This window comes from Planococcus citri, chromosome 1, assembly GCF_950023065.1.
Source record: "Planococcus citri chromosome 1, ihPlaCitr1.1, whole genome shotgun sequence".
In the NCBI taxonomy this organism is placed as follows: domain Eukaryota; kingdom Metazoa; phylum Arthropoda; class Insecta; order Hemiptera; family Pseudococcidae; genus Planococcus; species Planococcus citri.
The window spans coordinates 1,405,498-1,432,157 of record NC_088677.1 but is presented as its reverse complement, the minus strand read 5'-3'; the positions used below and the strand labels follow the sequence as shown (position 1 = coordinate 1,432,157).

General features: G+C 34.6%; 2 protein-coding genes across 4 annotated transcripts in view; both read left to right on the top strand.

Moving 5' to 3' along the window:
- Positions 1-3,019, top strand: part of slf (C-type lectin domain-containing protein slf) — a 55,124-nt gene extending 52,105 nt beyond the window's left edge. For both annotated transcript variants that reach the window (XM_065362333.1, XM_065362341.1), the window contains one exon: positions 2,055-3,019. In XM_065362333.1, the coding sequence (XP_065218405.1) occupies positions 2,055-2,437 (383 nt within the window). In that variant the 3' untranslated portion in view covers positions 2,438-3,019. The remainder of the gene's footprint in view (positions 1-2,054) is intronic.
- A 588-nt stretch (positions 3,020-3,607) lies between these two features.
- The window catches only part of LOC135844106 (inactive dipeptidyl peptidase 10), a 28,642-nt gene continuing 5,589 nt past the window's right edge, over positions 3,608-26,660 (top strand). The window contains exons 1-7 of one of the 2 annotated variants that reach the window (XM_065362221.1): positions 3,608-3,842; positions 21,804-21,919; positions 22,818-23,129; positions 23,298-23,372; positions 25,979-26,031; positions 26,111-26,319; positions 26,452-26,630. In XM_065362221.1, coding sequence (XP_065218293.1) covers positions 21,821-21,919; positions 22,818-23,129; positions 23,298-23,372; positions 25,979-26,031; positions 26,111-26,319; positions 26,452-26,630 — 927 coding nt within the window. In that variant the 5' untranslated portion in view covers positions 3,608-3,842; positions 21,804-21,820. Of the gene's footprint in view, positions 3,843-21,803; positions 21,920-22,378; positions 22,496-22,817; positions 23,130-23,297; positions 23,373-25,978; positions 26,032-26,110; positions 26,320-26,451; positions 26,631-26,660 lie in introns of those variants that run through there. The other variant, XM_065362230.1, reaches the window with a different exon arrangement.

Genomic DNA, 26,660 nt, shown 5'->3' with positions numbered 1-26,660 from the left:
TGTATGACGTTTCTTTGGAAAATTGAAATTTCCTAAAAGTAGCTGGAAGCTTTAAAACCATTTGAAACCACCATGTAGTCCGCGAAGTAAATTTCAGCCTGCCAACTTCATTTGATAAATTAATGTTGGGGAAATTTCAAGTTTCAAAAATCAACTGGAGGCTCCAGTATTTTTCAAAAAAAGTCGCTGGAGGCTCTAAAATGTCTTGAAATCCACCAGAAGTCGTTTTCAGAGGGTGTTAAAACTGGAGTAGGCTTATAGAGTAAATTTCAGCTTTCCATCTCCATTTGATGAAATTTTGTGAAAATTTAAGGTTTCAAAAATCTGCTGGAGGTTTCAGGAATTTTTAAAAAGTCGCTGGAGGATCCAAAACGACTTGAAATTCACTTGCAGTACTTCGTAGCTTGTTGAAATTAGTTTTTAGAATATATTTTAGCTTTACAACTCCAATTTGATGGAATTTTGTGAAAATTTCGAGATTCAAAAATCTGCTGGAGGCTTCAGAACTGCTCAAAACGAGTTGAAACCATTTCCAATCGATTTGGCATTTCAAAAATAGGGTATATCCCAAATTTCAGCTTTCTTGGTCAATTTGGTAAAATTTTGATTTTTTTCCCTCATTTTTGGCCTAAATTCGATTTTCAAAAATTCACCAAAAATCGAAAAACGCACTTTATTAGCACTTGAAATTTTGGTCAGGTGTTAAATTTTTTCATGATCTTTCGATCTACCTTTGTAAAGTTTGAAAAAGTTCGTGCACGTCCTGTTAAAACGCAAAATCTACGATTTCGGCTGACCTGTCAATCAAAATGGCCGCCATCACCATTTTGTAAGTAAGGCCAACTTTTTTTTTGGCAAGTTTGCTTTAAAATGTTCCTTAGGATGTCCCCTTTAAGAAAAAATTTGTCCCGGAGGATCGGCGGGCGGTGCAATTACTCCTATTGTCATATGCCGGCCTAATAGAAACATATCATTTCTGAAACTAGGGGAATATTTCAGAGCACAATAGTGCAATTTTTTGGCCATTGCTTTAAATTTTAAAAAAATGACGTATTTTTGGCTATTTCTACGATTTTTTGAAATTTGCATTTATGACAAAAAAAATTGGCAACAATGCATTTCAAAATGTTTTCTCAGGTTCAGAAAGCATATCTTTTGATATGTTGGGCTAATGAATGTGAAATATTTGGGAACGAAAATTTTTAAAAACACGAATTTTCCCAAAAATAAGCATTTTTTTAATTTTTAAACGCTCATTAGAAAACTAGAAGTCGTCTTGGATTTTGATGGCAATAGTCCAAAGTCGATGCAGAATCTGAAAAAAAATATGGAACAGGGTAATTTTCCCCAAATGCAACTCAACTTGTATCACCAGCCAAAATTTCAGGCGTTGAAGTGCATTTTTCGATTTTTTTGGGAATTTTTAGAAATTGAATTTGGGCCAAAAATATGCGAAAAACTGAAATTTTACCTCATTGACCTAGAAAGATAAAATTCGACATGTACCCTATTCTCGACTCGAAAAATCGATTGAAAATGGTTTTGAATCGTTCCGAGCAGTTTTTGAATCCTCCAGCAGGTTTTTGTGAATTTCCACAAAATTTCACCAAATAAGGTTGGAAGGTTCAAGCTCACTCTGTACTTTAATTTCAACATGTTGACTGTTGAATCGCAGAGTGGATGGCTGGAGGTTCCAGAACAGCTTGAAACTATTTTCAGTCGACTCTTACCATGTTGAAATTGGAGTACAGAATGAATTTTGACTTTTCAAGCTCATTGGGTTAAATTTTGTGGAAATTTCAATTTTCAAAAAGCTTCTGGAGGCTCCAAAACAGTTAAGAACACTCAAAACCATTTTCAATCCATTTCAGCTTTGTAGGTCAATTTGATAAGATTTTGATTTTTTTTCAAATTCTTGGCCCAAATTTGATTTTTTAAAATTATCGAAAAATTCACATTTGTGTCAATTTTTGTATGCTTTTTCAATCTAGCTTTGTCTGTTTCAAAAATGTTCGTGCTTGTATAAATACAATAATGATAACACCTTATTCCAGACGACATCCCATATATCTGGACCAGCGGCAGATTATGCGACTTCAAAGGCTGCGAAGGCAGAGCCGATTTAGAACCTAAAAATCTAAACGGATGGTTCTGGTCTGGAACCCAAGCCAAAATGTACCCAACCAATCGTACCCCCAACGGCTGGGGATACAACGCTTGGAGTCAAACAGGTCACAAAAAAGTACCTCAACCAGATAACGCCGAATTCGACATCAACGGTACCAACGAATCCTGCGTGGCCATCTTAAACAACGTCTACGGCGATGGAATCGCATGGCATGATGTAGCCTGCTACCATGAAAAGCCAGTCGTTTGCGAAGATAGCGAAGAACTATTGAACTATATCGCTCAGACTAATCCTGGAATTAGATTGTGAAAAAAATCCCTCCCTCTCGCCAATTTTATCGTTATACTTACCGATAAATTGAGGCAAAATGTATATAAATAAGGAACCTGTTTTTTTTTTTTACTTAGTGTATTTTTGAGAATTTTTTTTTTTGTATATTTTGAAAACGTACTTTCTACTCATTTCCAACAAACACTGGCTGGAATCGAAAATCTTCGTTGAATTAAAATATCGTTCAGACTATTGGAAAAATTAGTCCATTTTTCAAAGGAAAAAAATATTTTGGAAGAAATAGCTTAAGCATTTTGATCAGATAAGATTTGAATTTGGCAACATTTTTACTTGAAAATATTCGCTAGAAATTTTTCTATTGTATTATCGAACCCGCCAAAAATGATTACGTGATCTCATTTGTATCTACTATTGGTTAAAAATACAAAACCCTAATCACGGTGCCAGTGACGTTTGGAAATTTTTTTCATCTTTCATTTTGTTTTGTTTTATTCGTTCCCTTTTTTTTTAAATTGTGTATTCGTAAATATAATTAATTCCACAATGCAAGTATTTGTAATAAAATTGTTTTTATATTGATGAATAAAATAATGCGTAAGATTTTTTTTTTTTTTTTATATGAAAAATCGTCTCAAAAATAAGAGACCTTTATTTTTGCATTTCTTTCGTGAGTATAGGTAAAAGGTATTATATTCAAATTCAATCAAATTATAGAATACCTACTCACTTGAAACTGTAACAAAAGACACGAATGATTGGGAGTTTTTGGCACATAAATTGATGGGAAAAAAATTCTATATCGAACTATAATTTTTTTCCTTTAAAAAAGTGACTCATTTTACCCTCTACATCCCCTCTATGAAAAAATTTATCGATGAACGTAGATAGTCCTCGAAAGGATGATTTACGCGTATTATAGAGTTTTAAAAATGCAAAAAAAAAGTGTCGTAAATATCCGACAAATGACTAATAAGCGAAATGCATATAACGTAGAATATAAATCTAAAATAAAAGACGCGAGTGAAGAGGGTTAGGAGAGAGAGAGAAAAAAAAACACCATTTTGGGTCGTAATTTCGGCGCCTATTTTTCGAATGGCAACGTTGAGCGAATGTTCGCAGAACAAGGATTCGGAGAATAAATTGAGGAAGGGAGGTGCGAGAAACGGTTCGAAAATTTTATTCGGTCGTCGCCGTCTATTCGCATTCGCAATCGCAAACTGTGTACAAAGTGTAGACGAATCTGATAATGCGCCGCTTACACATGTGCCGAATGGTCAACTACTACGGCGAGTATTTTTTAGCGCGACGATTAAAACACCACGATAGAGGAGAGAAAAGCACGTGAAAATAAAAAAAATCATGTTTCGCGAATGTACTCGTCGTACCGTTCTTGTGGTCGTCAGATGAACCAAAGTCATCTCAAGTGAGCTTATTTTATTTATACATTTTTTCTTTTCAAGGTAATTCCGTCCCCAAAACGTTTATATTTAGAATATTAATTTTTTTTTACTCGTATACTTTCGCGGTGACGTTTGGCTGAGAATAGAGTAGTGTTGTGGGTACTTGTTTCATTTGTAAATTATTATTATTGTAGTGTTTTCGACGAGAATAGGTACGTGTGTTCAAATTTGCGATGTTTTGAGAGTTTGTAGAGAGTATCTAGCTTGAAAAAAAGTGGGAGTAGAATTAGATCGTGAGTTTGAACGTGAAGTATTCTTTTTAGATATTTTGATGCTCAGAGACATGTTCATTGAATTGAGAGGCCCATGACCACACATATTTTTAAAAAAAAAAACTCAAAATGTTTTTTAAAAAAATAAAAATTTGGTTTTAAAAAAATTAAATTTCGAAAATTCAAACAAAATATTACTGCAGATATTCAAAGGTAAATTTTTTAAGGAAAAAAATAAGTTTTCTATTTTTTTTTTCAATATTTTTGTAAATTACTTTTTTAATAAGTATGTCGAGCCATTGAATTTTTTGTTTTATGAGAAAAAATTGACTACAAATTCTAAATCCATGTTCATCAAGTCAAATTGCCCTGAAATGTCATTTTTGCAATCTTTTTTTCAAAATATGATTTTTGGAAGCATTTTTTACGAAAAATTGCAAATTATGAGAGAAAAAAGAATAGGCGTCGGTATTTGAAATTTACACGAATCTCTGGCAAAATAATTAAAATTGGGATAATTTTATAGGTGCCTATGCTGAATCTAAATCGAGGAATGAAAAAAAAACCACTTAGGAAGGAGTTTATTGTTGAAATGTACCGTTCTAAGAAAGAATTTCCCTACTTTCGAAATCTCTCATTTCAACATTTTGCATTTCTTGAGTGTTTTCAAAACATTTTTCTCTAAAAAAGAAAAGAGAAAAGATTTTTAACCACCGAAAACAAAAATTATGAGTACCAATCGTCTTCTAAGAGTTCGGTTTTGATTTCAAGGACGCGGGTTATAAAATCAAAAATCAGTGCTTCTGTAAACCAATAGATTTTTCTTACTTACGCTGAAGTTTCTCATTTTAATGATCTCGCCTCAAATGATTATTTTTTCGATTTCGTAAGAAAACGATTTTTGATTTTTTAAACTTTTCTTTGAGTCAAAAAAATGCTGAGAAGCCCCCCCCCCCGCCTTCAACCCTCCCTTCCAAGTTGAAAAAATTTGAAAATGCTTTGAGGGACATTCCATGTCAACTCAACCAACGTATTTGAGTCATGTCTTTTGATTTCGCTCAAATTTTTTTTACAATATACATATACCCACCCAGCAAGTAAGAACCCCGCAATTAGTTCGGACCCAGCCCCCTCAGGGGGTGCGTGGGGGAGCTCCCATTATTTTCATATCGTCTCGAGGTACTCAACTTCAGCGGCCCATTCCTCCAAAACTATGATACTTTGATCAAAACTGATTCCACAGTTCAAAAGGGCATTGCATTTAGAACTTTTTAGGCATTTTGAAATTTTCAAAAGTTGAAAGTTAAACTTTCAAATTTCAAAATGGCGCTGTAAGTGGGAGCTACCATTTAAAATTTTGAAAAAATTTCCATAGATGTAACTTTTGATGCATTTTTGAAATATTTAAGTTTCGAGATGGGATCTCTTGATGAAGGGGAAGCACCCCACCCCCAATTTTGCGTGAAACTTTCGAAAGAAAATCAGGGGCATGTGGTATATCGAATTCTATGTTTTTGGTGACGCTGAAAACGAATATGATGTCAGATTTTTGATAGAACTCCATCCACGGCCCCCAGCACTTCCCCAAAGGGGTTAAAAGTTCAAAAAAGTGTTTTGTTTGTGCGACACATGGATTTATTATGTTTTTGGTGACGCTGAACACGAATATGACGTCAGATTTTTGATTGGATCCCATCCACGCCCCCCCCAACAATTTTTTTTGACTTTTACCTATTGGGGGTGGTTTTGGGGGCCATGGGTGAGGTCAATTTAAAAAACTATCGCTATATTCGTGTTCAGCAATACCGAAAACATACTATTTCATGTGTCACACGAATGTTACCATTTTTTTTTGGTTACTCCGTTTGGGGAGGTATAGGGGGCCGTGGACGGGTCCAATCAAAAAGCTGACGTCATATTCGTTTTCAGCGTCACCAAAAACATAGAATTCGATATATATCATGTGCCCCTGATTTTCTTTCAAAGGTTTGCCCAAAATTGGGGGTGGGGGTGCTCCCTCTCAATTAAGAGATCCTATCTCGAAACTTGAATATTTAAAAAAAACATCAAAAGGTACATCTATGGAAATTTTTTCAAAATTTTAAATGGTAGCTCCAACTTGCAGCGCTATTTTGAAATTTGAACTTTCAATTTGACAATTTGAAAGTTGAACTCAACTTTTGAACATTTCTGTAGTGGGAGAAAAATACACGCAGTTCTCCCACTTATGTGAGAGAAAAATATTTTTATCCGTCACCTACACTGGGAGAAAATTTTCCTATCTCCTAACTGGGAGAAAAATTCTCATTTGCCATAGCAGTAGAATATTTTTCTACCCCCTAAACAACAGATTTTAGATCATTTTAGTGACCAATTATGACGTCAGTGACCAAGCCTCAACAATTTAAACTTCCTACTCAGTGGTGGTGGCGCTTCCCGCACAACAATTGTCGACGTCGACATTTACATCGACTACGTTTTTTTCCAACATACGATGGAAAAGTGATCAATTAATTATTTAGTAGGAATCTTCTGTCCATACAAAAGCCAGGTAAATGAAAATTTTCGAAATTTTCTCATTATTTCTGATACCTCAACATGCCATCTCGACATGTAGATGTAAAATTTGATGCTCGAAATTTACATCTACAACTATGTCGACCACTTTTTCAAAATTAAAATTTCTGTTTTAGTGTTTAAAATTTTAGTAAACATTCAAAAATATGATCTTGTTCAATGTGGAAAACAATTTTTTTAGGGAATTGATGAAATTATTCACTTTTCCGCAGTTTGGAGTTGTAGATGATATGAGGTTGATATTGTGGATGTATTTGTTGATGTCGAATTTCACATCAACATTAACATCGACATGTCGACATGAAAATGGATTAGTTTGATACTCGCAGATAAAGTATTGCACCATCTTTGATATAAGGGATTTCTGTTGAACTTCTTGATTATACAGACTTTTCGTCTGTACTTCTTCGGAAGTGGACTTTGCATCGATGCTGTTTTCAGCACTAGCAATAGCCACATCAGAGGAAATAATTTTTGGAAAAAAAATTAAAAATTTTAAACTCAAATTCTGTAACTTAACGAAGCAGGAGGTCGACATAAATTTCGATGTGAATGTCGATCCATCCACATCCGTCACTTTTGGATGCCCCATGTCGATGTGAATTTTGACCCTGTGTGGAGCCAATTGTCGACACGAATGTAGATCAACATCAGTCGACAATTACATCGACAATTAGCTCGACACAGGGTCGAAATTCACATCGACATGTGGCATCCAAAAGTGACGGATGTGGATGGGTCGACATTCACATCGAAATTAGCATGGTCATTGTTGTACGGGTTATGTCCAATTATAATCAAGAAATTATCAAACTTAGCCAATTATACTCGATTACATCATCGTTTTTTAGGTGGTGGCGCCAAGCTATCCACCACTCTCGCGATAATAACCAATAGAAAACCAGTTCAACACGAATATCGCCGAGTATAATCGAACATGATGTAATTCTAGCGCCAGCCGCAAAAGATAGCGCCGCTAGAAGCGTTGAGCGCGTGCGCCACTGACTGCATACGTTCCCCCACCCGATTTCTTGTAAAAAGCGCAGTCATAAAAGCTCTGATCCGAGACAATTTAGGTAGGACTGCAGACATCGACACTGCCAAGTATAGTTCCAAGTTCCAACTTTGCTTCCATGTCTGCAAATGGGCTGGCGCCCATTTGCCAGAAGAGACCAATAAATCCATCTTTAGCTCAATATTTCCAACTTTAGCTTCCTTCAGTTTGTGATTTATTGGACTTTGAATTTTGATGAATTTTGGCGTCTGCAGCCGCGGACTTTGTCATCATCTGCGATGACATCGTTTCTCAATCTCAAGTGAAGTCCCTATGGGTCAATTAGTGAATCTTCAGCTGTCTCGGATCACTCTTTGAAATGCACAGTGATAGGTTTTAATAACAAGTTGCCTTGGTTTACATTCCAACTTTAGATTTAAGTTTCAAGACCTTGGCTCACATTGTCTTTCTTTATTTTCTTTTTTGTTTGAAAATGACGTATCGCTCAGGACGTGCATTTTAGTTTTAAGTTCAATGGATGGTTCACTTCGTTCCTTTATTTTCTTTTTTTTTAATATTTATTTTCCTTTTTGTTGCTCCTAGTTTAAGTATTCCCAAAATTCCCCAGGGTTGCGATTCTTTTTATTTGTCTTTGTTTTATCCCTTAAGTATAAGAATAAATGTCCCAAATGTGAATTTGTCTTGGACTTTTATTCAACTTTCGTGACTTTGAGAATTCAATGAATATTTCCAACTTTACCATAAATATATCATTCCGTCGAAAGTTCAATTATTATCTTAGCTCAAGCTTCAATTAATCCAACTTTTAAACCCCACGTATTATAAATATGTAAATATTGGGGAGGGAACCCATTTTACATCCGCGATTCGTCCGATCCTGAGGTCTCGATGAGCTAGTTATAGAATCGCGAGAGATATCATTTTGACATTACCAATATTCCCATCACTATTTTTCCAACAGAACGAGAGTGCATGAATCCGATATCCAGATGGCCAAAGAGGATTTGAATTAGTCTATATTTTCTTATCTTCAAAGAAATCAAGATTCAAAAATTTCCATTTTTGAACTCTTGGTGAAAAATCAAAAACTTCAAAATAAAAAATTCAATTTTTTATTTTATGGTTGTTTTTGGGTTTTTCCGAATAATTCTCCCTCCACATTTCAAAATGCCTAAAAAGTTCTAAATGCAATGCCCTTTTGAACTGTGAAATCAGTTTTGATCAAAGTATCATAGTTTTGGAGAAATGGGCTGCTTAAGTTGAGTACCTCGAGACAATGTGAAAATAATGGAAGCCCCCCCCCCACCCACCACCTGTGGGGGGCTGGGACCAAACAAATTGCGGGGTTCTTACTTGCTGGGTGGGTACATATTGTAAAAAAAATTTGAGCGAAATCGGAAGACATGACTTTCGAAATCGCCTTTTTTTGGTTAAGTTGACATGATATGACGCTTGAGTAAAAATTCTAAATTTGTGCTTCAGATTTCTTTCAAATAACTCTCCCTTCCTCCTCCCCACTTTGCAAAAATTGAAACTTTCATTATTTCCTTCCCCTTTCCCCCTCGACCATAAATTTTCCCAATATTGATTTTCACACTTGAAAAAAAAACAAAACAACCATTAAATCAAAAAATTTTCAAAATTTGCTGAAAAGTTGAAGTGAAAATTTGAAGGCTTCAAATGGATATTTCCATCCCGATTTCGAATAAAAAAAATTTAACTGAGCAGTAGGAATTTCTTGTTTTGCCACGTTTTTATTTATCTACCCTACCTAAGTATATACGATTTCATACGCCAATGGTCAAAAAAATCCTCCACCACGTACTTGGATTAAAAAAGAATTTGGAGGAGGGAAGGAAAAGGAAATATGACAAAACGTTGTCATCAAACCTTCTTTGATGAGAACTTACGTTAAAACATCGGTTTTTAATTACATTTAAGACATTTTCATTTTGCGGCGGATTTCACTAAAAAGTCAGCGCTGCGTGAAATGAATTACAAGGCACTTTTTCAGCTTCTCATCGCCTAATATTATACTCGTACCTATAGCTACGATATCTAAAATGTACTTAGTAAAATTGAATGGCGCCAATTTCACCGCAATGCGGCTACAGCCTAGGCTCGGTTACGTGCATAGTGTTCATCCGATACGAATTTAATTTAAAAGAAAAATAAGGCAGGTAACTGAGAAACGCCATTCTTCATAATTTCCACTATCTTCGTATTTTACACTTAGATTGGCCGTCTATCGGAGCCTCTTGCCTCTTCTCCCTGCGAAGAGAAAAACTATTCGATCTTTTAGCATGACGTACTGTATTCAACTAACCTAGGTACTCGTATGCTGATCGCAGATAAATCAGCTCTTTTTTTAAAAATAAAACACAATTTAGGAAATAAAAAAATCATTCTGCATTTTCTGTCCACCGCAAGTCCTTGTAGTTACAATTCACGTATAGCCTCTCCTAGTTGATTGAAGCACTATTCAATAAATAGTTAGGTACCTACCTACCTACAACAGTACATATATTTGGATAATGGGAAGCATTGTTAGTGCTTTATACAGTGGACATACACAATTAGGTACCTAAACGTATTACACATTGGATTTTCCGAATGAATGATTTTGCAGCGAGTTACTCAAACGACAAGACATAGGTAACGCCAATGTCTTCCTTTATTGCAAGACGACGACTTAATTTTACACATTTCTTCTCATCGATTTGATAGAATCATTATAAACATAGGGTTCACTTTATTTAAAATGCCCCGTACATTCATTCATTTTCAAAAAATTTTCATGGATAGAAAAAATTACAAAGTTTAATTTTGAAACAAAGACAACAGTAGGATTTTATTTGCGATTTCAGAAAAAGGTAAGACTTTCAGGTATTTTTGGATGGAAAAAATACGACTTCGTTGGCCAATTTTGACAAAAATTAGGGCTTTCTTAGCAATTTTAGTAGAAAAACAGGGCTTTATTTTCTGTGATTTTGGCATTCAAAACGGAACCTTTCTTGATGGTTTTGGGCTTTTTTCATAGTGTATTTTGTCGAACATGTTGGCAAACCTGCAGATTTTTTTGGAAATTTAGACAATATTAGAAGTTTTTGACAATTTTGGCTAAAAAAAACAGTTTTTTTTTAAGTTTTGGAGAAAAAGAGCAATTTTTCAACAATTTTTCCAAATAGGTAACTAATAGGTATCCTACACTGGGTTTTTTGACATTTTTTGCTAAAAAAAAAAAACATGACTTCCTGAAAACTTTAGCAAAAACAAAACTCTTTGATAATCACATGTAGGTCAAAACAGGATTTTTTGACAATTTTGGAAAATAACGGGACTATTTTGAAGATTTTGACAAAAATGTAGAATTCTTTTTCAAATTTGTAAACAATGTTGGAATTTTTGGAAAAAAAGAGGAGATTATTTCAACAGTTTTGGCAAAAACAGGAATTTTTTGACAATGTTGCCAAAAACAGAGTTTCTTGACATTTTTAGCCAAAAAAAAACTGGGCTTCCTAAAAAATTTAGCAAAAAAAGAACTCTTTGATAATTTTGGTCAAAACAGGACTTTTTTGACAATTTTCACAAAAAACAGAACTTTCTTGACATTTTTGGAAAATAACGTAACTTTTTTTGAAGATTTTTGCAAACTTGTAGAACTTTTTTTTTCAAATTTGTGTACAATATTTGGACATTTTGACAACTTTGGCAAAGAAACGGGATCAAGTATCTCAACTATTTCGGCAAAAACTAGGAATACTTTGACAACGTTGCCTAAAATAAAGTTTCTTTTGACAATTTTGACAAAATTTCCAGGAAAAGGAGGAGTTGCAATAAGGCCATTTTTGGGAACCAGCTAAGTTATTGACTAAACCACTTTTAAAATGTTGCAATCAATGTCCGAAATATGAATCCGTGGTTGGTTAACCAAAAATGACCATTTTTTGGGCTTCAGGGATTCCCAATTTTGCGAATAAAAAAATAATTTCAGGAACCACTGAGTAATATTTTTAAAAAACTTTTTTAGCATAAAATATACCTATGTATGAATCAAATAAACGTTACGCGAGGTGATTTTCTTACTTTCGACCCTCGGGGGCAAAAATTGGGGGGTTTCAATTTTTTGAAAATTTTGAAACCACTATTTTGGACCTACCCCTTTGAACCCCGCTAAAAAGCTTTTTTACAGTTTATTAGTATCTGAAAGACCCCCATCCTACCAAATTTTGAGCTCAATAAAAATTTTTGCTGGTACTCAAAAATCCAATTTTTCAATTTTTCGTAATTTCGATATTTTGGGAACCCCTGGAAAACTAGAAACCTGCGATTTGCGCCAAATGTAACGTTTTGAGGTATGTGTGTTCAATAATCTAGATGAAAAAGTTAAATTAAGCTCCTTGTACATATATTCGTAATTTTGAACCCTTTTTTTTAGAGCCCTCCGCTTTAGGCACCCCTAAAAAAGGCGTTTATGCATATTTTTTCAAATAAATTGAAGAATTTACGTTTGAAACACACTATAGCAAGTGCTCGATAATTTTTCATTCGATTTTTCCTGTAACTTTCAAAATTGAGCTATTTTAGGTCAAATTCTGGCATTTTTACTTCGTTGAAATCATGAAAACGTTATTTTAACGTCTTTTTGAAGAGTTAAGTAAATCTCAGAATTTAACCCAAAATAGCTCAATTTTGAAAGTTACAGGAAAAGCACTTGCTAGTGTATTTCAAATGTAAATTCTTCAATTTATTTGAAAAAATATGCATAAACACCTTTTTAGGGGTGCCTAAAATGGAGGGCTCTAAAAAAAGGGTACAAAATTACGAATTTATACAGGGAGCTTAATTCAACTTTTTCATCTAAATAATCGAATATACACCTCAAAATGTTACGCTTGGCGAAAATCGCAGGTTTCTAGTTTTCTAGGGGTTCCCAAAATATCGAAATTACGAAAACTCGGAAAATTGGATTTTTGAGTACCAGCGAAAATTTTTATTGAGCTTAAAATTTGGTAGGATGGAGGTCTTTCAGATACTAATAAACTGTAAAAAGCTTTTTAGCGGGGCTCAAATAAATAGGTTCAAAATGGTGGTTCCAAAATTTTCCAAAAATCAAAACCCCCCAATTTCTTCCCCTCGATGGTCGAAAATAAAAATATCTCCTCGCATAACGTTTATCGGCTTCAAACAGATATTTTACACTAAATTTTTTTGAAATTTATTCTCCGTGGTTCCTAAAATCATTTTTTATTCGCAACTTTGGGAACCCCTGGAGCCCAAAAAATGGTCGTTCTGGGTCAACTAACCACGGATTCATATTTCGGACATTTGTTACAACATTTTTAGAGTGATTGAGTCGAAAACCAGGTGGGGCCAAAAAATGGCCTTATCGCAACTCCTTCTTTAGACAATATTAGAAGTTTTTGACAATTTTGGCTAAAAAACCAGATCTTTTTCAAAAGTTTTGGCGACAAAGAGGTATTTTTCTTAACAATTTTTCCAAATAATAGGTACCTAGATGAGTTTTTTGACATTTTTCGCTGAACAAAAAACAGGACTTCCTGAAAAATTTAGCAAAAACAAAACTCTTTGATAATCACATGTAGGTCAAAACAGGATTTTTTGACAATTTTAGGAAATAAGGGGACTTTTTTGAAGATTTTGGCAAAAATGTAAATTTTTTTTTCAAATTTGTAGACAATGTTAGAACTTTTTGACAATTTTGGAATTTTGGAAAAAAATTGGGAGATTATTTCAACAGTTTTGGCTAAAACAGGAATCTTTTGACTATATGTTGCCAGAAACAGAGTTTCTTGACATTTTCAGCCAAAAAAAAAAAACTGGGCTTCCTGAAAAATTTAGCAAAAAAAAACTCTTTGATAATTTTGGTCAAAACAGGACTTTTTTAACAATTTTCACAAAAAACAATATAGGGCCCCTAGCCTAAGTTGCTGTAAATGGCTCTTAATAAATAAATAGTAAATAGAACTTAATTGAAATTTTTGGAAAATAACGGGAATTTTTTTGAAGATTTTTGCAAACTTGTAGAACTTCTTTTTCAAATTTGTATACAATATTTGAACTTTTTGACAATTTTGGTAAAAAAAACAGGATCAAGACGTATTTTAACTATTTTGGCAAAAAATAGGAATATTTTGACAACGTTGCTAAAAACAGTGTTTCTTGGCATTTTTGCCAAAAACAATAGTTTTTGTTAATTTTGATAAGATTTCCAGGACAATTTGTCAATAAAATTTGGCAAAATTCAACGTTAAAATGGCATAAAAACATCTTGAGAAACACAGGACCAGCGAGAGGGGAGAAAAGTGGGCAATTGTTCCGGCCTCGCCCTTTTTGGAAGATCCGGTAAAAGAAGGACCAGTGATGAAAAAAACTGTTTTTTTTTTACTTTTCAAAACACAACCATGTTTCGCTTGGGATTGTTTTCTTTTCTATTTCAAAATTGAAATTCCTAAAAAAATATATCAACATCCTGAACAAAAAATTTTTCAAATTTTAAAATTTCAAGAGCCAAAAAATAAATTCCTCGCATACATGATACAATACAAAAAAAACATGGTTTTTAAAATTAAAAAAATCACATTTGGGCCCCCAAAACTCCAAAACAGATGTGTAATAAAACTTTTTATAACTCGTATGAAAATTATTAAAAAATTCTACATCATTCTGATTTATCCAGGTACACGTTGCTGTTTTCTTGAATTTATGGAAATTCCCCTAAAATCTAAAAATGAAATCCAGCATCTAAAATGTTGGTGGCAAAGATCTTTAGACATACTCCTCAGATCCAGTTTGGTTCTGGTCAAATCAAAATATGTTCCCTTGTCAAATGGATTATCAATAGTTTGTGTTCGCGTTCCTATACCTCTATGGTCAAAATAGGACCATAAAAACATATTACGACCATTTCGCTTCTCACACGTCAATCGAATGAAAGTTTTCCTTTATCAAAAATCTGTAATCGCCTTGTATTTGTTCGTGGACAGGAATATAGCCATCTTCGACTCTAACTTGGTTTGCAGTATTTAAGTAAACTTGGCGAAAAAGTTGAACTTTGCGGCGGGATATGAAATGTTTCGGTTTATTGTGTACGGCGTCGCAAACTTTGGTAACACTGTCAATAAACGGAACTTTTATACCGATTAAATATAATTTACGAGAAATACGCCCGCGTCGCGTCGCGTCGCCGTCGTTAAAACGAACAAATGTTATTACAGTAGATAGAAGAGGCAGTAGGAGTACATGTTATGGTAATATTAAAAGAAAAAAAAATCAACTTATTCGACGATTGACGACGAGAGTTATGTTAGATAATAGAAGATTCACGAATTCTTTTGCCAAAAAAATCCACGTTCGGCTGCTTTTCATTCGACTTGTGAGATGAATTTTGTCTTCGTAGGATCGTATGGTTATGATCATTATCAGAATTAATGACGTTAGTTGAATGAAGTGAAGTCAGATTACAAAAAGTTTATAAGAATGAGGGTAAAAAAAGAAAAAAACATTAATGAATACGAATTCCTCGCTTGAAAAAAATTCAGCAACTTCGTGTAGGATGGGTTGCCTATATTAGGGACAGGGCATGATTCTGTACCTGGAGACCCTGTATTTTGATCTTTTCGAGAAATTCTGCTCCGGTTTACTTGTCAAAATGCAAAAATCGATGCGTGTAAACCAGCAGACGACTCTTTTTCCACGCTTTTCAAAATAGAGTTTCGATTTTGTCGAAATCTTACCCGAGAATCTAAAAATACACGACTTTTACATTGTTATCGTTTCGCCTTATAGGCTACAGATATAAGTGTATAGTAAATTTTTGGTGTCTTTTCGTCGGAATATGGAAAGCTTCAATAAAAACTTTGTGTAAAAATACTTACTTGGTGAATTGGTGAAAAGTTTTTCTTTCCGTCGTGCTTGAAAACTGAACAATATGGCGTAGCAAGTTGAGAAACTTGGAACAAAACGGGCTATATGTTGGACTCGTCGAAGTGAAAAGAATCACTGTACAATGCTCTCGATAAATTATGTTTTCGAGTGGCTTAAAAAATTAATGAACTTTTGGTCGAGCTTTTTATTAATCGCGTTGTGCTTTTACGCCGCCAGCGTGTCGCTCGATTGTTTTTTGTGTTTGAAATTTTTCGAACGAAATTTTTTTCCGATAGGTGACGTAATAATAATTAATTATCTACGTACGTTTGACCATCTTAAACAAATTTTCCACAAAATTGAAAGTCGTAAAATTTTTTCCCTATTCCTAATTTATCGATATATGTTTTTATTGCATCGTTTGCAACAGTTTAATCAACGCAGCTTATTCCTTTATCAACGCTCAATTTAATTTTTCAACGTTGCATCGAGTGAAAAGAGCATGCTATAAAAGTATCTCAAAAATTGATTCATTCGAGGCGTTTATTCGTTTAGGCGGAGATTTATTAGCGCGGATAAATGTATTTTTGTAAAAATTGCGCTATCGAATCGAACTAGACTCGGTTTAATTTAACGAGCCATTTGCAAACGTTTTACAAAACTTTGAACAATTCGCCACGAAGCGAGAGCGAGAGTGCGAAAGCCATTTTCAAAAGTGCTTTCCTGGTTCTGTAAATTTACGATTAGTTCAAATTTAAAGAAATTAACATTTGCCGCCGGAATTCTGCTCGCAACTCGTTTTGAATTTTATTCGACGCTGCGCCGGCTTAAATCGTGAAGCTTGTCATTTTAAGATATTTCGCGTTTCCGTTTCCTCTCCGTCTCCTCGATGGCCGAGGTTCGGAAATAAATGCCTGAAAATTATTTCGAAAATTCGAATGACTGATGATACCCTATACGAAATATCCTCGGCTTATTTTCTTTCGTTATAAGTGGAATATGAGTTTTTATTTGGATCTTGAATTTGATCTAGTGTGATGGAATGTGTGTTTTAAAAATTGGTACATACTCGAAATTACTATCGCGAGTTGCACATTTCTGAGACTTTATTGGCATTTGAAAAAAATAATCCATCGTCGACGAAAACTAATAAGTGCAATAAAGCGCAATCGTAGACGTAGGTTAGACCACGACTTGAAAATTCATACAGGGGAAACGCGAGTCAATGTGGCGCCAACTTCTTTCTCGTTCCTTTTGCTTCGTAAATCGACGAGAATCGCATTTTTTTGTAGTTTACCAACGTCGATGTGGTTGTATTGTTTCGAGTAGGAAAGGAAAAACTTTCGAAAATTGTGCAGCTTTTGAAATATACAGCACGTGGTTTATAAACCTTTCGATTTTTCAAAGTGGATGGTAATACCTGCTTGAAAATTATCAGAAAAAATTGATAAAAAATGAATAAAAATAAACATTTGAAAAAATTGACCGAGAAATCAGGGACACAACTTGTCAGAAAATCAGTGAAAAATCGCTGGAAAATTGGTTCTGAAGTCTTCAGAAAATCAGTTTGAAAATCACAAAAGAAAACGAAAAAAAATTGCCAGAAAAAATGTAGTGAAAAATTGTATTGGAAAAATCATTGGAATATTAGTGATATAATTCAGTAGGAAATCATCAGAGAATTGATAGACAAATCCCTGTAATATAAATTCAAAACTCACAAAAAAATTACATAGTTTGAAAAATACTAAAAATTGGTCTAAAAATGATCAAAAAATGAGTGGAAAAAAGTCAGCGAAAATTGATGCATGCTTATTTGGAAAAAATTACCAACTTGTTGTGTTGATAGACTAGAATCCATACACGAAAAAGTGCTCTAGAAGTTGATTTTGTAGGTATTTTTTTTTCGGGGACCAAAAAAATGCGCTGCCAAAACGAAGGTACTACCTGCTCCATTCAGAAAAGTGCAATTTTGAAATTTTTACCCCGCACAATAGGGGGGTGGACCCTCAAAAAGGTGATTTTGGGAACATGGTCGGCACCAAAAAAACTCGACGGGGTTGTGTTGGGGAACTTCTCCCGATGCCAAATATGTAATTTTTTTCCGTGAAACCCTCACAACTGCATTCTATGGCACTTTGAATGCGATTTTTATGCATTTTTGGCCATTTTTGATGGTAAAATGGCTCTAATGTCCAGGATATGGCTCGGGACCGAACCATTCTTAGACGTTTGTTAAACGGGGCTATTTGAAGCCCAACTACGCAAAAACGGCGAAAAAATACGATCACAACGCGATTTTACATGCACTAATAGGCTTGTTAACCACCCCCCCCCCCACTGGAATTCAATAATGCATTGTCTATTCGATAATATCGATGCGACCCATCAAAATGGTATAAAATTTCGCGCTGAACTCAGAAATCGCAATGATTTTCAATTATGAACCCCCCCCCCCGCGGTGGAGTTTTGCCACCAAACTGAATATAACGATGATATTGAACAAATTTTGCACATTACGAGTCGATACTGAGGATTTATGTTTACGCTGTGGAGGGAGAAATATTCGGAAAACCCCAAAAACTACCATATATAAAATAAAAAATTAAATTTTTTATTTTGAAGTTTTTGATTTTTCACCAAGAATTCAAAAATGGAAATTTTTGAATCTTGATTTCTTTAAAGATAAGAAAATATAGACTAATTCAAATCCTCTTTGGCCATCTGGATATCGGATTCATGCACTCTTGTTCTGTTGGAAAAATAGTGATGGAAATATTGGTGATGTCAAAATGATATCTCTCTCAATTCTATAACTAGCTCATCAAGATCTCAGGATCGGACGAATCACGGATGTAAAATGGGTTCCCTCCCCAATATTTACATATTTATAATACGTGGGGTTAAAGTTGGATTAATTGAAGCTTGAGCTAAGATATGATTGAACTTTCGACGGAATGATATATTTATGGTAAAGTTGGAAATATTCATTGAATTCTCAAAGTCACAAAAGTTGAATAAAAGTCCAAGACAAATTCACATTTAGGACATTTATTCTTATACCTAAGGGATAAAACAAAGACAAATAAAAAGGATCGCAACCCTCGGGAATTCTGGGAATACTTAAACTAGGAGCAACAAAAAGGAAAATAAATATTAAAAAAAGAAAAAAGAAAGGAAGACACCCTAAGCGATGCGTCGGTACTTAAACCTAAAATGCACGTACTGAGCAATACATCATTTTCAAACAAAAAATAAAATAAAGAAAGACAATGTGAGCCAAGGTCTTGAAACTTACATCTAAAGTTGGTATGTGAACCAAGGCAACTTGTTATTAAAACCTATCTCTGTGCATTTCAAAGAGTGATCAGAGACAGCTGAAGATTCACTAATTGACCCATGGGGAACTTAACTTGAGAAACGATGTCATCGCAGATGATGACAAAGTCTGAGGCTGCAGATGCCAAAATTCATCGGCTGCGCTTTTTACGAAAAATCGGGCGGGGGAACGTATGTAGTCAGTGGCGCACGCGCTTAACGCTTCTAGCGGCGCTATCTTTCGCAGCTGGCGCTAGAATTACGTCATGTTCGATTATACTCGGCGATATTCGTGTTGAACTGGTTTTCTATTGGTTGTTATCACGAGAGTGGTGGACAGCTTGGTGCCACCACCTAAAAAACGATGATGTAATCGAGTATGATTGGCTAAGTTTGATAATTTCTTGATTATAATTGGACATAAGCGCCACCACCACTGAGTAGGAAGTTTAAATTGTCGCGGCTTGGTCACTGAAGTCATAATTGGTCACTAAAATGATCGAAAATCTGTCGCTTAGGGGGTAGAAAAATATTCTGCTGCTATGGCAAATGAGAATTTTCCTCCCAATTAGGAGACAGGAAAATTTTCTCCCATTAAGGTGACTGAACTTTTCGTATGTAAATTTCTCCCAGTGTAGGTGACGGATAAAAATATTTTTCTCCCACATAAGTGGGAGAACTGCGTGTATTTTTCTCCCACTACAACGCAATCAAATTGATTCTCATATTCGTTTTATTTGGGAAAATTTTTTAATTTAAAAAACAATAAAATTTATTTAAAAATGATAGAAAACGGAAAAAAAATTATAATTACATAGTTGATAAACTGAAGGTTCTAGAATGATCTGAAACAGTGAAATTTGCTTCTGCGGAGTTGTTGTTATTATACAATAGGGGCTTTCAAAAGCGACCCTGAAATTTCCAGTTCATGCACAGGGTGTCCACAAATTGATAAACCAGTTTGGTCAGAAAATTCAAACTAGTTTTTTTGCATTCAGTTGACAAAAAATACACAAAAATTGTAGATAGAGAAAAAAGCTTGAAACAAAAGTTGTAAAGCGTGAAAAATTTACCCAATTCTGTCAAATCACATTTTAAACCGGTTCATTTAGTTCGCATTTAGCAACCAGTTTTTGACAATCACCTAAAAGTTGGAGATAGAGAAAAAAGCTTGAAACAAAAGTTGTATAGCGTGAAAAATTGAACCATTTGCGCTGGTCGGATTTTGAAACCGGTTCATAATTTGCAACCAGTTATCAAAAATTATCTAAAAATTGGAGATCGAAAAAAAAGCTTGAAACAAAAGTTGTAGGGCATGAAAATTTACACAACTCCGTCTAATCACATTTTGAAACCGGTTCATTGGTTCGCATTTAGCAACCAGTTTTTGACAATCACCTAAAAATTGAAGATAGAAAAAAAAACTTGGAACAAAAGTTGTAGAGCGTGAAAAATTGAACCATTTTCGTCGATTGGATTTTGAAACCGGTTCATTAATTTGCAACCAGTTCTAAAAAATGATCTAAAAATTGGAGATCGAGAAAAAAGCTTGAAACAAAAGTTGTAGGGCATGAAGAATTACACAATTCCGTCTAATCACTTTTTGAAACCGGTTCATTGGTTCGCATTTAGCAACCAGTTTTTAACAATCACCTAAAAATTGAAGATAGAGAAAAAACTTGGAGCAAAAGTTGTAGAGTGTGAAAAATTGAACCATTTTTGCTGATCAGATTTTGAAACCAGTTCATTAAATCGCAGCAAACCATCAAAAGTTACCTGGTTGCAAGTTGCATGATTAGCCATTTTCAAAATCCAATCAGTAAAAATGGTTCAATTTTTCACGCTCTACAATTATTTCTCTATCATCAATTTTTAGGCGACTGTCAAAAACTGGTTGCTAAATGTGAACCAATGAACCGGTTTCAAAATGTGATTGAACAAATTTGTGTAATTTTTCATGCCCTACAACTTTTGTTCCAAGCTTTTTTCTTCATCTCCAATTTTTAGGTAATTTTTGATAACTGGTTGCAAATTATGAACCGGTTTCAAAATCTGATCAGCGAAAAAGGTTCAATTTTTCACGCTCTACTACTTTTGTTCCAAGTTTTTTTCTCTATCTCCAACTTTTAGGTGATTGTCAAAAACTGGTTGCTAAATGCAAACCAATGAACCGGTTTCAAAACGTGATTGAACAGAATTCTGTAATTTTTCATGCCCCACAACTTTTGTTTCAAGCTTTTTTCTCGATCTCGAATTTTTAGGTAATTTTTGATAACTGGTTGCAAATTATGAACCGGTTTCAAAATCCGACCAGCGAAAATGGTTCAATTTTTCACGCTCTACAACTTTTGTTTCAAGCTTTTTTCTCTATCTCCAACTTTTAGGTGATTGTCAAAAACTGGTTGCTAAATGCGAACCAAATGAACCGGTTTAAAATGTGATTAGACAGAATTGGGTAATTTTTCACGCTCTACAACTTTTGTTTCAAGCTTTTTTCTCTATCTACAATTTTTGGGTAATTTTTTATAGCTGCGCTTCGAATTAATGAACCGGTTTCAAAAAAATCATATCACCTTTAATGAATGCTATTTTTTGTTTGAAAAAAGCATCTCTAAATCGTTAAAATTGGTCGATTTTAAATTGGTTCTAAAAAATTTGCCAAAAATCAATAAAACTACATTTCTGAACAGATGAACAGCTAAAATTCAGGTTTCGAATCGAGAAAATTCAACAACAAAATTCCCTGCTCCCCTATAATGAAATTTGTCTGAACTTTCGCACGTTTTGATGACCTTCCTCTTTTCATCCTTTTTTTCACGAGCTTTAGTTCAAGGATAATTAACAAAAACATACGTTTATTTCAGCCACATTTTAAAATATAATTACATTAATAATTTGATGTGTAAAATTTTCAGCTTAAACAAATAACAACATGCACGTAGCCATTGAACGGAATTCATGGAGAGTTACGCAAGATAACATAGTAGAAATAGGCGGTGGTAGATCTAAAGGGAAAGATGATCCTGACGATGTAAGTATTTCCTTCAGATTCGATCTATTTTCTACAACTTTCGAGTTGATTTTTTGCGCGTGAAACCAGGGACAATAAATCTAAGCGAAGAAAATCCAATAACTGCGGTTAGAAAAACAAATACTGAAATAAATAATCCTCCATTTCGATTTCACTCCACTGTTATCCATTTTCGATCGCAAAAAGTTGAAAATATTGAAATAAATTTTCGACGCGACGTAGAGATAACCTAAGCTACGTGGAGCGCGAACACGACGGCGAGCTTTTAGTTAAAATGAAATGAAAGAAAGTTGCAATTCCTTCTTATTTATTCCTTATTTCGTGAGTCTACTGCATTAACCTTTGAAATGATGACCAAAAGTGATAAATACACCCCGCGTGCTTCGTCCCATGCGGCCTTTTCGAACTTGTAGGCGTCCGTTTGGCACGCGATTTCATCGCATTACGACCTTACTGCCTTCATAATCTCGGTTATACTGCACATTTGACGTTTTGTGTTACCGTATTTTTATCGCCATGTTCTCGAGAGAGGCGCAAGGAATTACTCCGAATTTCAAAGAACATCATTCCATTAAAGTAAGTTTTACCCCATATTGTATGTACTTCTGTACCTACCATAATAGATTCGAAATGCGAATAAACTTTGGTACTTCGTATCCGATGTTAGATCGAATTATGTGATTCGATGTTTCGAAATGTACAAATTCAGTATTATACCTACTCGTATACGAATTGTCATTCGTGTAGCAGTTTATTCGAAATAAATATGACCTATTTCAGCACTCACTAGCACCGTGGATAGGTTATTCGAATATCAACCTGAATGAATTTAAACTTTATTAAACAATATGTACTATTATTTTATTCAAATTTCAACAGGCGTTTGGAAATTTTACAGGACTTGGCGTACGCTGGTCTTTCAGATGGACAATACTGGCGCAGTGTTATGTTAGCCTTATTAGTGATAGCATTAGTAATCGGTGGAATAGCTAGTGCCATATTAACGTACGGATTTGTCGATGAACTCTTGTACTGGAGTGGACAACGTCTCACACTTGATGATCTTCTTCGAGGAGATTTATTTCCAAAACGCTTACCTTCTATGTGGGTTTCTTCTACAGGGTTCGTTTACCAGACCGACGACGGTAGTCTTTCGTTATTCAATACGACAACCAATAATGTCACCAATTTAGTATCAAATTATACTTTAGTAAGTTCATAAATACCTATTTATGTAGTTATAATCTTTAAAATGTTCGATTTTGTGCACTTAGGTATAAGCATATCTATGGGTATCTCTAACGATATTTGCTATACGATGCGATATGTTCCCCTTTACTTATTTCGATGACCATAATTATTTTTGTTATGTTTTCAGAGTCATTTAGATGTTAAAGAATACGCATGTTCCAACGATCTGAAATATATTTTGCTCAAACATAATCTTAACCAGGTAAGGATTTGAGAATTACCTAATTACCTATAAAAAAAACATAGATTGTGCAAAAAAAAAGAATTTTTCTGGTACCTAATAAAAAATTGTATTTAAATGGTGGATTGAAAATTCGAACCCTTTCCTCTCTTCCTTGAGAAAATTTACTCGTACAAATAGAGATTCGTTGATTTTGCATGTCTAAAAACTAAAAAGTAGTCCTCAGGAGAAAATTATTGGATTCAATCAGGTCTGGAACAGATCTAATCCAGTCTGGTCAGATTTTTCAGTGAGAAATTGGTGGATTTTGACGAAACTCACCAAAAATGTTGGTTTTGAAGTAAAACCGTCCCAAAAATTTTATTGAGTCGACCCCCCCCCCCCCCACCCCAACTCCAACCCAAGAAATGTGCCCATATGTGCTCAAAATTCAAAATTCTCGTTCTCCGGATGTGATGCAGGTCCAAAAATGTTGAAACTTTCATATAAAATAGTTACTAGATAGATAGGTAGGTACCTATCACGTATGTGGAAATTTTTTCCCACAAAAATTTTCATTTTTGGGGCGTTGAAAATTTCAAAGATTCGTTGGAAAAAACAAGGAGGAGGCCTTCTGCAAAAATTTGTCGGAAAAGTTACATCCTAGGGTATAACATTATATTTTTTGTGGGACTCAAAAATCAGTGTAACATGCTCAAAAAAGTCAAAATCTTGCAAAAAAAACGTGCTTTTTCGTTATTTTTTTCTGTATATTTTGGACTTTAAAAGTAAACATTTTTTTTTTAAGAACCAAATATCAAGCAAAGTACGTAAAAAGACACGAAAATGACAATTTTCTATTTCAAAATTAAGCTGCATCATTTGTACTAACAAGGGAACCTCTTGAGGTATCCGGCTCCGATTTGAACGGGACCGCGATTTTTGGAAAGAGCATGTTCTAAAACCCCAAAACCAAATTTCCAGCTGCCCAAGTTCAGTTTTCGATTTTTGGCGAATTTTTGAAAATTCAAAATTGACTATTTTGGTGATTTATGCTTTTTTTTTAAAAAGTACGTACTTGATCAGTAAAAATGTTCAAAATAAGTCCTAAAACTAATATCAACCCCCCAAATCCAAATTTCGCCATTTCCAGCCATTCTGGAGCCTCCAGCGCGATTTTTCAATTTCTCCAGAATTTTCAATTTGCTCCAGAAAGCGTTAATATGATGTTGGGCAGGTAAAAATCGAGTTGTGTGTTACATTCGACCTCTTTAACGAATTTATCCACATTTGAGCCGATTTTGGGAGTGAGACTTCAAGAGTGGTTTTTTGACCAGCTTTTTTCAAAATTAAAAAATCAAAAAATCAAAAATTTCCCGTTTGCGAGAAAGTTTTCGAAATTTGCGTTAATCGCAGTATTTCGTCATGAACTAACCCCACGAGGGTGAATGTCACCTTTTTCAGCAATTCTGGAGCCTTTAGCGCGATTTTTCAATTTCTCCAGAGGCTGCAGAAAGGCTGGAAATGGGGAGATTCACCCTCGTGGGTTTGATGACAAAATACAGCGATTCGCGCATTTTTCAATAATTTTCTCGCAAACGAGAAATTTTTGATTTTTGGATATTTTTATTATCTATGAAAAAAGCTAGTCAAAAAACCACTCTTGGGGTGTCCCCTCCAGAATCGGCTCAACTGTGGATAAATTCGTTAAACAGGTTGAGGAGTATGACACACAACTCGATTTTCAGCTGCCCAACTTCATATCCATGTCTTCTGGAGCAAATTAGAAATTCTGGAGAAATTGAAAAATCACGCTGGAGGCTCCAGAATGGCTGGAAATGGCGAAATTTGCCCTCGTGAGGTTAGCTCATGACAAAATACTGCGATTCGCGCAAATTTCAAAAATTTCCTCGCAAACGGGAAACTTTTGATTTTTTTGGATTGGTCAAAACCACTCTTGAAGTGTCCCCTCCAGAATCGGCTCAAATGTGTATAAATTCGTTAATCAGGTCGAGTATAACACACAACTCGATTTTTACCTGCCCAACTTCATATTCACGCCTTCTGGAGCAAATTGAAAATTCTGGAGAAATTGAAAAGTAGCGCTGGAGGCTCCAGAATGGCTGGAAATGGCGAAATTTGGATTTGGGGGGGTTGATATTAGTTTTAGGACTTATTTTGAACATTTTTACTGATCAAGTACGTACTTTTTAAAAAAAAAAGCATAAATCACCAAAATAGTCAATTTTGGATTTTCAAAAATTCGCCAAAAATCGAAAACTGAACTTGGGCAGCTGGAAATTTGGTTTTGGGGGTTTTAGAACATGCTCTTTCCAAAAATCGCGGTCCCGTTCAAATCGGAGCCGGTCACCTCAAGAGGTTCCTTTGTAAGTCTAAGTTGGTTTGTATACTTCCTTTTTTTTTTTTTTTTTTTTTTGAAAAAGGTATCTGCAGGTAAAACTACCAAAAATAGTAGAATTTTGAATTTTCAAAAATTCATTTGGGCAACTGAAATTTCGGGTATGGGGGTTTCACACCATAATCTGAGGCAAGCACCTCGAAAAGTTCCCTCGTAGGGCTGTAAGTAGTATGCAAAATCTTCAACTTTTTTCCAATTTTTCAAAAAATTCTGATTTGCCTATTTGCAGGTTTTCAAAAATACTTACACAGCTCATTACACGATCTACACAGTAAGCAATGAGTAAGTAGAGATAACCTATAAAATCTATGATACTGGAGTACATACTTTCAATAGCTAAACAATATGTCAACGATTATAGTCATCAAACGCCTCTAATGGTGAATGGATCTGATGTGAAAATATCCGAATTACAAAGCGTCAGTTGGGCAGGCAACACAAACAACCTAATATTGGTCGAAAACAACGATATTTACGTCAAATACGAAATAAATCATCGAGAAGTAAGAATTACAAGTACAGGCGTGCCTGGAGTAATCTACAATGGTGTACCCGATTGGCTTTATCAAGGTAAGATGCCTTATGATAATATGTAGGTTCAATTTTTCAGAATATAATTCTCCATTACCTATAGGCTAATTTGGCATTTAGTAGGTCTAGGTACCTAATTTGAGAATATCATTTTTTTCCTTTTTTTTTCAGAGGAAATTCTACCAGACACAGAAAAAACGTATTGGGTATCGACTGACGGCAGTCACTTGTTGTATGCCAGTTTCAACGACAGCATCGTACAAAATTTAGAATACCCATGGTTGCAAGACGACATGCAAAATAAAGATTTGGAAAAATTTCCTGCAACGAAAAGCGTACGATATCCTACAGTAAGAAAAGCAATTAATTTATAGAATCGA